Source organism: Halyomorpha halys, unplaced genomic scaffold (genome assembly GCF_000696795.3).
Source record: "Halyomorpha halys isolate HHAL.00 unplaced genomic scaffold, Hhal_1.1 Scaffold147.1, whole genome shotgun sequence".
NCBI lineage: Eukaryota > Metazoa > Arthropoda > Insecta > Hemiptera > Pentatomidae > Halyomorpha > Halyomorpha halys.
The window spans coordinates 517,813-529,658 of NW_027116131.1; the positions used below are offsets into that span (position 1 = coordinate 517,813).

An 11,846-nucleotide genomic window follows, 5' to 3' on the forward strand; every position below is an offset into this window, starting at 1 on the left:
TTTATTGTTGGCAAATAGTGAGTACACTCTTCGAAAATAAATAGTGTTATTTAAATACTGATTAAAAATCATTGAATTAAAACTATTATTAAAGAAGATACGGCGTATTGAACTATACCCATATGTATTTTTAAAAAATATAAGAATTAAGGTAGGTTCTCTTTCAATTTTGTTTATTTTTTCTTATAACTATATTTTTGTTATATACTATATATATATACATACAAGTTACAGCCTTAGTGAGCTGTTATTACGATGTCAGGTAATCGAAGATGTATATCTATATATACATCTATGTACGTACCTCTATAGGTACGGAACACAATAAAAGTCAGTTTTTCAACATGAGGAGGCCCCTCACCTCCGGATATTTTCTAGTAGGACCATAAAGAATGGACAATTCACAATAACGAGATAAGTATTCCATCGTAACCTTAAAGTACCACAGGTAGAAAAAGGTAATACTCAACCTGATTTATGTAAAGCAACCATTTATTTATTGTTTTTATTCTGTTTTAAAGGGATCAAAAAAAAAAAAGTCAGTCTTTGAGTAACAAGCGAGTTGGTCATTTCTATCTCCCATTTCTCTTTTTCAGTCTTAGAGCTCACAAACGTTTAACTTATATACTGCTGAACATTCTAATTTATAACTTTAATAATATTTTATTACCTACATATATTATTGGACCAATTTATAAATGCGAGATGAAATAGTTTTATGGACAGCTTATTAAGTGTATAAGCCAACAAGTCGATCGCGAGGCCAATTTCGCTCGCAATGTCTAGGCTGGAATTGCCTGTACCATGGGCATTGTAGTGACTGTAGAAGACAAAACTTTCTAGCAATAATTTAATACATTCTGGGAATTGCTATAATTCTGACAGCCTGACACTGTGATCTCCGCCCATTCAGCACAATACACTGGATGCAACGGTTATGAACTGACTCATCGAAGAACACAGTCAATTTGGTTGGATCATAACGTAGCTTCTTTCCTTTTATATTAAGTATTATTATAAATTAATATTTTTTATCCTCGGTAACCACGTTGAGTTTCAATTTCTCTTCTGTTTACTATGCAAGTACTTTTTCATTGTTCTAAATTAAATTGGTTTTCTTACCTATTTATTTACTTGATAAGTGAACATTCTCGGTAACAGATCTCTAAACTGCGGATATTACACTGAGAGAATAATATGAGACAGTATTACAAATTTATAAGGAATAACAATAATTCTATTCACATCAAAGAGTCAGTATTGTAGACCGTAATAAATATATTGTAACTTTAACATACTTCTTGAATATATGTTTATCTGTATTAGATTTTAATATACTTTAATTGCAGTCCTCGATCGTAATATGCAGTATTGTTATTATTTTTCTTGATAATTACCGCAGTTTAGAAGTTTTTGAATTTTCTAGGAAAATATTTTATTCAATATTTATTCTTTAAATTGTCTTATTTTTCTTTTCATTCTAGTATACCCATGAACATGAGTAGTAAACCGAAAAAATCGAAAACTTATCACTTCAATGACGAATAGGAACTTGATTACTTTTTTACAATGGTGTATAATAAATGTTGTTTAATATTTGCTGAAATGCACCTTATACTCAAACACAGTATGTCATGATAGATCATTGTCACAGCTCTTCTCCCTTAGACTACGGCTAGGACAAGGCAATCGCGATACACTTTTTAGATAAAAAGTGAATGTTATATACAGTAAGGAAGCGTGGTAACACCGAGGTAAGGCACGATCCTACTAACTCCAAGGATCCAAGTTCGAATCCGGTTGGGCAGAAAATTGTTTTCTGTTACACTGTAGCCGTGAGTTGACCATTCTGGAGCCCTCCTGGGGTCCACGAAACCTCCTAAGTTGGGTACCCTTAATTGGGTAAAAATCTGGCGGTCTAGCGTGATTCTGACCAAATCACCACCTTGCACAACCGTTGGTCTAGTAACAGTAATCCCTATCCCTTCATGGGTTGTATTGGTACAGATTTTAATTTAATTTTATATACGGTAAGGTTGCCCACCAGACACAAGATATTTTATTTATTTTTTTATCAAATTATAAAATAATTTTATTAATCAATAATAATCAATTTTTATTATTTATTATTACCATATATTTTTATTATGTATTATTACCATGTAGTTTTATTATATATTGTTATTTACCGCTATAAAGTAAAGAAATATAATAAGCAATTAATTCGATCATTTATCTAATGCGTGATAAAAATAATAATGTATTTTTTCAATAATGTTCAAATAACTGATCTACATCCCCGAATCTAGCAATAGCGAAGCATCTCCGGCTCTGCTAGTATTATATATACATACACTTTATATTTAATAACACTTAAAATATAAAATATCATACTGATAAAGACTTACAAAGGGAGAATCCTAATTCGGCGTCCTTTACTGGCATCATTCCCCTGTCCTGGAACAAAAATAATGGCCATGAAGAATTTTTATCAGGTATTTTAATTATAAGGAAATAAAATTATCTGGAGAAAAAAAAAAATGGAAGCACATGATACCACGCCTAAATGCCATACTGTACTACATACTTTTACATAAAATTATTATGGAATTCAATTAAATGAACTTTTTTTTCAAATACATTTACTTTATGTTTAGTTGATTAGTTGCCATACTGTACTACATACTTTTACATAAAATTATTATGGAATTCAATTAAATGAACTTTTTTTCAAATACATTTACTTTATGTTTAGTTGATTATAAATATACTATGATGACGTTTATCTTCGAAGGAACAGCAGTCTCCATCACATTTGCCAAAATTAATTCAGAAAATATTGTTTTTTTCATTTCGTATTTTAATAATAAGGATGTGTATAAATGGGAAAGGAAATAAATCATCTAGAGAAAATCACAAAATGGAAGCAAATGATACAACGCCTAAATAGCATATACAAAGATTGACAGGCTATACATGGGCACACCCAGCCTCTACCAAATATACAACATACTTTTACATAAGAGCATTGCTCGTATTAGAAAATTATTATACAATTCAATTGAATGCATCTTCTTTTTCAAATACGTTTACTTTATGTTTAGTTGACTATTAATGTGCTATAATGGTAGTTTATCTTCATTAGCAATTTCCATGATATTTGCCAAAATTAATTCATAAAATATTATTTTCATTATTCTCAATGTTGCTTTTGGAAAAACTCTTTCTAGAACAATTGAAAGTAAAGATTTATTTTTTTTTTTCATTAGAGCTCATATTCTAGAAAATTTACTTTACTTTAAATAATGTACTATGATTTTTTTTTTGTGTTGTAGATAGTTTTAAGTTTTATGGAGTTCCAAATGAAAATGATAGATTTTTTTGGAATATAATAAACTTCAGAGGGCGTGCACCTTCGATGTTTGTTTTTTGTGGACATTTACTCTATTCCTTGTATAGTCTAGGTAAAAAGTGAACTTTTTTCTAACATAAAATAACGCGCAATGTTTTCTTTACTTGAAAGAACTCAAAAATGAATTCTTCGCAACTTCTGGAACAACCACCATTTTTTATTTTCCCTTAACAGGGTTAGCTGACGCATCAATTTTGAATCCTAATTGTTTTCATTAAATCAATCAAAAATGGTGGTGAAATAATTTTTTTTTTTCCTCTTGGGCTCTTGGACCTCATGGTTAGGCAATCCAGGACACCCCCAACTGGTGGCCAAAGGATAGCGAGGTCCTTCCTTTGTTGAAGGTTTTTGTAATCCTCCTCTTGGAGCTATTAAAGAGGCTGCAGGACTGGTCCTCGGCTGCACGCAACCCCCGGGCGGTTCTCAGGCATCCAAGACAAGAAATTTAGACTCCTTTCCTTTCTCTAACGTACCGTCTAATCTTCTATAAAGGTTCTTCTTTTAGACCTTACTTAATGTTACAATATCTGTGCTGCAACATGCACGTTATAGAAACATGTGCTAAGATATTCTTCCACCATGTTTTGGCCTGTTGCTTTACTGGTTCGAAAGAAGACAAATATGGATGTATGGTTTTAGGAAGCCAATTTTTAACTAACTTTCTTAAACAGAGATAAGGAAAGATTATGTCCCATAACAGTAATTAAAATACTTTTAGTATTTTAAAAGGGGAATATTTCAATCACAAAATATTCTCAAGTATTTTAGAAGGAAAGTATTTAAAGAACAAAGTTCTACTAATTATGAATATAGCTATTAACGTAATCAACCCTGCATAGTAAAAATATATCATAAGCTTAAGAGGTAAAATACTTGTCTTGGGAATACTAATGATTTAGAACTGTTAGGTGAAGAAGGTGAAACTATAAAACTACCTTAAGAAATTCTAGTAAATAAGAAATAAATACGAATTAAACTGTATGGATACCACTATCTAATGGTTTATGTTATAACGACTAAATGCGCCAAAACCGGACTGATACGACGCTACCTAGCTGCCGCAACAAGAACCACTACCATCAGGCAAACGTCGTATAGTAAATACTTTAATGATTGGAGAGGTTTGTCGGGGGTGTGGTCAGCAAAGAACAACATAAATAAACAAAACAATATTTATTTATTTATGTTGTTCTTTCCTGACCGCACCCACCGACAAACTTCTCCAATCATTAATCTACGGTCAACTATCTACACCTCATAGGTAAATACTTTAATTGTACAATATGACTATGTACATATATTGTAATATTCTTAAATGTGTTATTTTAATCAATAAATATTACAATGTGAATCTTCTGATCCACTAAAAGCTAACTTCTCATTCGTAGCACCCCTGGATGGTGTTTAATAGCCCAGAGAGTAGACTCGGCGCAAGTATATATGTCCCCTTCAGGGATTTTCCTCCTCAGGAGGCAATAAATAACATTTATTCCTATATATTTTTTTTAAATGTATTTATTCTTAAAGTTGTATCTTCTACAGTACGAGTTTCATTTATAATTAGATCTTGTGAATTAAAGGTACTCTTCCTTGTTTTAATTATTTTATTTTATTTCATTAAAACCAATAACAACCCTTCGTTAATAGCAAATTTTTGCACAATCTTCGTACCATGCTGCAACATGACAATATAGCAAATAGTTGGTGGCGGGGTGACACCTCCGAAACCTTGTTATTGGTTTTAACGAAATAAAATAAAATAATTAAGTATTTATTGACATTTACAACTGTACATATTAATATACCTAGTAAATTTGATGTAAGATCATAGAGGTATGATACAGTCATGTAGAGAAACTACCCATTGGTAGGACTCTAATAATATCTTTTACCTTAGAAGGTCTCGAGACCATCTTCTTTTTAGGCGCTCCGGAGAATTGTCAGGAACGTAAGAGGAGGCAAGGTTAGAAACTAGTGGGTTTGGGTCGTTAGGGAGATTTTAATGGAAGGATTGAAACCTGGTCCGTGCTAGACCGGTTACATATGGAACATTAATGTCTTTATGGATGATTTTATTTGCGAACAAGGAGGATTAAGGATTTTGAATTGTAAGGATTGAATACGAGAGGAATTTAAAGGTTTAGTGGAGCCCTAAAGCTCAATTCAGTACGTCCAGATAGACATTATTATAGTCATCTAAATCAACCTTTTATAATGTGTTACGGTTGCCATGGTGAAATAGAAACACGTGATATCTGCGTAGACAAGGGATGTTACGGTTGTCATGGTGAAATCAAAACACTGGCTAGATCTGTGTATACAAGAGGTGTTACGGTTGCCATGGTGAAATAGAAACACGTGATATCTGCGTAGACAAGGGATGTTACGGTTGTCATGGTGAAATCAAAACACTGGCTAGATCTGCGTAGACAAGAGGTGTTATGGTTGTCATGGTGAAAATAAAACACGAGCGATATGTCTAGACGAGTGGGTTTTGGTTTTGTGAAGGAGACAGTTTGATTTTGGAACACGTTACGATTGTTCAATGTGAAGTGGTAATAGTTTAAAGGTCCTCTGTCTTTACTGTTTGAACCGAAATAGTACCATATAAGAAATGTTATCGTATGTGTTTTGTTTTGTTTTTTCAAAATTATGGTGTTCTCCTTCAATGGACGGTCATTAACACTAGAAGATATAGTGGAGTGCGTAGCAGTGAATCTTCAGCACGTCCTGGATAAGAGAGTTGTGGCAGGTGTCATCCTAAAACTTCTGGGGAAGGTGAGACGGAAAGGAAATATCGGACAACCTTATGTTCTGCCAGGAGTACACCCAAAGAATACGTGGAGTTTGAACTAAATTTTATTTTCTTTTATTTTTTTTTTATGTTGTATTCACTTTTATACTCTTTCGGATAATAATTTAATAATTAAATAAATAATTAATTAATTAATAATTTAAGTTAAGGTTAAGTCAAACTATAAGTTTTAATTGTTTTATTAATTGATAAGAATTCTTTTATTTTTCCCCCTTTTTAATTCTGTGTACATATATTTCTTTTTATTATTAAACTTTTGTACTTATAGTTCTGCTGTTCCTTCTCTGCTTTCAACTTGTTAATTTACTTGTGTTTTTTTCTGTTGTTGTTCACGGAATATTACGATAATTCAACAGTTGGGTAGGTAACACCCCTAGGTTTTCTGTTATCTACATGTAAAGCTATTCGCCAGTGGTCATAACTCAACAATTGTTTTATAGGGGTATATTTTAGTTACATTGTGGGCATAATGTTTCGGGGTTTTTGTTATTTCCAGGGGAAAAAATAACGTGGCGTAAGGAGCAATTTATTGTTTATTGTTTTTGTTTTTTTCTCCTTTGTCATTATTATTATTTTTTTTCCTTTAACTCACTCCCTTTTCCGCTGAGCGTGGGCAAGTATAAACGATAAATATATAGCTAAGGATAAATCAAAATTTGCTGTTATAAATGGATTGGAAGTATTCATATAATGTACTCATTGTTTGGATGTGAATTGAATTGTAAGTGTGAAGAGAGTGTATCCAATATTTTAGCTTGATTGGAGTACTTTTACATTTCTGAAAAATCTCAGAACAGTCCATTTAATGTGAGTAAAATAACGTATATCATAAAGAGTCAAGTAAGCGGTAAATTTTAACTAGGAATAGAAAAAAAATAACATTAGTAGTACTTACATATCCTTATCTTCCTCCTTTAATCTGTAAGCTGCGCGCAGTTGCGGGGGCGCGGTACTTGTAACGCCATTGCGCGATCTCCCTGAAGCTCCAGGCCCAAATGATGACACTGGAAATAGTCTTCCGTTTTGTCCTACATACAACCAGTCTATTCTCAATATCGGTTTCAATTTATAAAAATCTATCATTGAAATAAATAATAGGAAATACACTTAAAATTATATTACTTTTAGAACCAGTGGCTTAACTATGCGGGGGGAGAGAGGCAGGTATATATGGCCCGATAACTACACACTTTATGAAAAAATAAAACAAACAAATATAATTTTTTTTTTTAATTGAAGTGCCCAACATCTGCATCAGACCCCCAACTGTTAGGCCACTGGGCATGCTAAACCTAATGATCACGCAATGGCGTTACAGCAAGACGCCCTAGCGACTGCATTTATATAAATACATAATATTTAATTAATAATAAAATAGATATCTAAAAACAACTATTAATATATGTAAACGTAAAATGAATCGGGTTTCAACGAAAATTGAACTCTTTAGTCATACTTACTCTTCTACAACGATAATAATGTATTACGTGTATACCTTCGGTGTAATGACAAAGTGATCTCTCTGAAAACATTAACAATGCAACAAAACCAATGCAGTAAAATTTACAGATACAACAATTGGTTTTGCACCGATAATATAGTAAATAACTTTTTTTTTCGCTTATTACCTCAAAATAGGAGGAAAGTATAATTCTTAAATATAACGCAATCAGGATTTTGAACTAAGATTAATCTGACTACACCTCACATACTTTATTACATCACCTGTCAAACCATATAATCTTTAAGAAAGTAGCCTTTAGCAAGAGGATTCTCACATTTTTAATTTCTGGCAAGAAACTTGTTTGAAGAAAACGAAACAGCAATACATTATTCGCTATTACCCAATACAACGTGAAGGGTGGAGAAAAGGTCCTCAACCATACAAACAAATCGTCAAAAACAAGACATTAATGTACACGATTTCCAAACCAAATCCAAAGACTTACTCACAGTTATGCGACCTGCCCCTTCACATTTCTCGAGGTTATAAGATATCCCATCGATTGTCAATTAGGAACCTTAGTTTTTTGGACTAATGTGGAAGATCAGAGGTTAGTTCCCGTGGTCTAGCAAACTGATCAAGCACTGCATAAAGGAGGACATCATATCAACAAAATAGACAGAATGGCAATGAATGCCTGCGAACCCATTGTCTAGCGCAAAGGTTCCTAAACTTTTTTCGCTCGGAATCCTTGTTGGGCTATAAAAAGTTCGCAGCACCCTTTTTGACCTAAATCAATTTTGTGGCACCATTATTCTTAGAGAGGTTGAATATGTAGGAAAAGGGGGGCAGAGCAAAGTAAATACAACTAGCAAAAACACAGTGTATATTTGCTATTTTAATTATTTTTTCTTTTCTTTTTTTGTAATATTTTCAGACAGAGGCATTGGCTTGCGGCTCCCAGTTTGCGATTCACTGCTCTAGCCAAGCTCCAAGCATACACCATAAAGCAAACGAACCGAAACAGAGTAAAGCCTTCTAGTATGTACCACGCCCACCCCTCTTGCTCTGCCGACTGGAGTAGAACAAGTCTCCTGCCTCTCTATACCGACTGATCAGAACCTATCTTGTCGGAAGATTTCTCTTGGTATACGTTGGTGGGAGTCTTAGTTTACTGATAAGAGAAGCTGGACCCTTAAGGACCGTGGAGCAATGAACCCATGATGAAAAGATGCAACTGGTTGCATTAGTCCCCATCAAGCTTTCTGAGGCAGTGGTAACTGCCTATACTAATAACATCGGCATCTACGCTTCCAGCTTTACCCATTGTCTAGAACATATCACCTACCATCGTAGACTTTATGGGAAATCCAGCGAAGATGAACTCTATCATGTTAACATTTAATTTGTAGGACTTCTCTCGCTGTTGCTATCACTAACCATGAAGTTCCATATTTACCAGGCAATCATTATCATCTCCCTAGTACACTGCTCTTGTGACACTAGTACAGGATCTTACTAAAAAGACAGCAGTCTGTTCATCCAGAAGCACACCTCTCTCTCCCCCCCCACACCTGAGATGTTGCAAGGTACATTCCCATTTACTGAGTTAATCATGAAACACGAGAGTCTCCTTCTCTATCAGCAGAGTGGTCCCTCCTCACACTACAATATGAAGATGGAATAGCGACACTGAACCCACCTTACAATGTTACCAGGGAAAGGAAAGAAAATTGTATAATTATGCATATTTTTACATATTGTATTATATTTGACAGTAAATAAAGTCAGAGGGTGAGGAAAAAATAAAGGCAAACTGATTTGCCTGCTATCAGACCGAAACCCTTAAATTTGTTCCACTTTGGGAAAGTCCTGTTAAAGTTAGTTTTATGCGAACATGTTAAAAAACACTAAGGCATGCTTATTAACCTATATACTCCATGTAATTTTTTATAACAAAAGTTATTTACTAGTATATTAAATATCACATGTTGGAAAAGAGATCATATGGTTTTCAATCAACCAAAATCTCAATAAATCAGCAGACATTTACTGTAAAGCCAATTGGTTTCCAGAAATATTAATTCTCTAGGATATTTGGCAGTAATAACAGACATCTGGATCGATATTGAAGGTATCTTTGATTAACTCCTTTTATATCACAAGATTAAATACTAAGAAGGATTTGTAACTTATTTTTGGATGGATCTAAGTTGAGACCCAATGAATTGGGAATATTTATTTGAGAATGTTAGCTTGTTGACTATCTTTTGACAACTTAATATACTAAGTTTACAATCAAGGATGTGCAGGATATATTCCTTTTTTTTTAATCAAAATTACAAGTTTCTAGAAACGAATTTCTGACTTGTTCATATCTATTTTTTATCTTCTGGATAAAGCAAGGACAAAGATTTCATCATCAACACAGATAATATGGAGGTAATTATTTGAGTTGTATTTTAAATATTTGTATATTTGCTAAAAAATAAAAAAGGAGCAGGATATCTATCAGAGCATCCACATAGATTGGGATATTGTTATATTCTGTATTGAATTTACAATTCAAACCAACCAGTTAAAACCCTTAGGCCTTGAAGTAACTCTAGTTGAAACAGTGGTTACAGCATTAACTTTTGTATAATCTGCAGGGTTAAAAAATCACAAAGGTACTACAAAGAACTTCTGAAAGGCAGGTTTTAGGCTAATATATGGAGGATGAGTAAAGTTCAGTCATTCAAATTCAAACAAACTCCTGAAGGGATAAATGACAAATAAGTAGAGAAATAACCTCACAGGCAAATAAATCATTTGCCCTAATATGTAGAACATTAGTAAATTTTGCACAAGATAAAGTGGCATACCGCATTAAAAGTATAAAGAACTTTGTTTTCTAATAAGAATGATTTAGGGTTCATGTTTCATAACTGGGACCTTGTATGGATTAGACAAAAACAAATGGACAGTAAAAAATAAGTTACCACATTACAACATTAAAAAAATCAGAAAATAATTGGAACTGAAGATTTACTGCCTGAACAGTAATGAAAATACCAATTTGTTGATTAGATTAATTATTATTTGTATTTACTCTTCAACTTATCAATAATCATAACCTTTGATCAAACAATGCTATAAAAAATGTATTCACTAACTCATAAAAATTATTAAACAATAAGTAATTTATTTATCCAATAATCTATATTACAGAAGTTAATATAAGATGATAAACAATGTGAAAAAACAACAATTCCAAATCAATTTAAAAATTACATTAGATATATCTTACTTTAACAGTGACAGTTTCTTTCATCATCTCTTTCATCGGAGCGTCTGCATTAACACCAGTGCATATGGTTTTGTTTTTCCTTGCTGTACAAATAGCAACATAAAAATTAATAATTAAAAATAACCATAACCTAAACATGAAATGTACACATATCTACATTTCATTGTATTAAAATTAAAATGATAACACATGGGATAAAAAAAAAAAAAAAAACAGGCTTGAGAAAATTGTATTTTTTTTTAAAGGGAGAACATTGATTCATAATGTACAGCACATATATCATCTTCTAATGTACATAATAAATTGTATTGCTGAAGATATATTTCTTAGTTAACATTTCTATAAATGTTATAAACTATAGCATTTCTTTCTGAAAATTATAGTTTCAATTTTATTAAGTTTAGTATTAGTAATTAATATCAAAAATGTGATAGAAATATTGTAATCTGATAAAATGGTATCCTAATTCTGTATGATTGGTTTGTTTTAGTACTGGTAATGTGGAATATTAGAATTCTGTAATACTAATATTTGGAAGGCAGTCAGAGCCATAGAGCAGAGTATGGCAAACCATTTTCATATTATTAGAAATAATTCATATCTTCCTTTTCATTGATAAAAAAAGCAGTGATTTTATTTTTTATAAATTCATTTAAAATAAATTAGCAATTGATGATGTAATTTATTTTTTAAATAATTTTGCTATGAAAGTAAATTTTATCATTTTACAAATAAATCAATTGATATTCATATATATTTTCTTATTTCCTAGAAAATTACCCTTTAGAAAAATTAATTTATCAATATTTCCTCTTTTTTTTTTTTTTGTTTTTTCTCCTCTTTACCATAAATAAAATACACCCAAAATACAAAATACAACTAATAT

The 11,846-nt window shown here is 32.0% G+C and overlaps 1 protein-coding gene across 1 annotated transcript in view; it reads right to left on the reverse strand.

The window, feature by feature from the left end:
- LOC106678557 (uncharacterized) overlaps positions 1-11,136 on the reverse strand; it is a 54,557-nt gene extending 43,421 nt beyond the window's left edge. The window contains exons 1-2 of the mRNA XM_067053005.1: positions 10,961-11,136; positions 2,409-2,457 (exon numbers count right to left, since the gene is read on the reverse strand). Coding sequence (XP_066909106.1) covers positions 2,409-2,457; positions 10,961-11,098 — 187 coding nt within the window. The 5' untranslated portion in view covers positions 11,099-11,136. The remainder of the gene's footprint in view (positions 1-2,408; positions 2,458-10,960) is intronic.
- Positions 11,137-11,846: the final 710 nt, after the last annotated feature.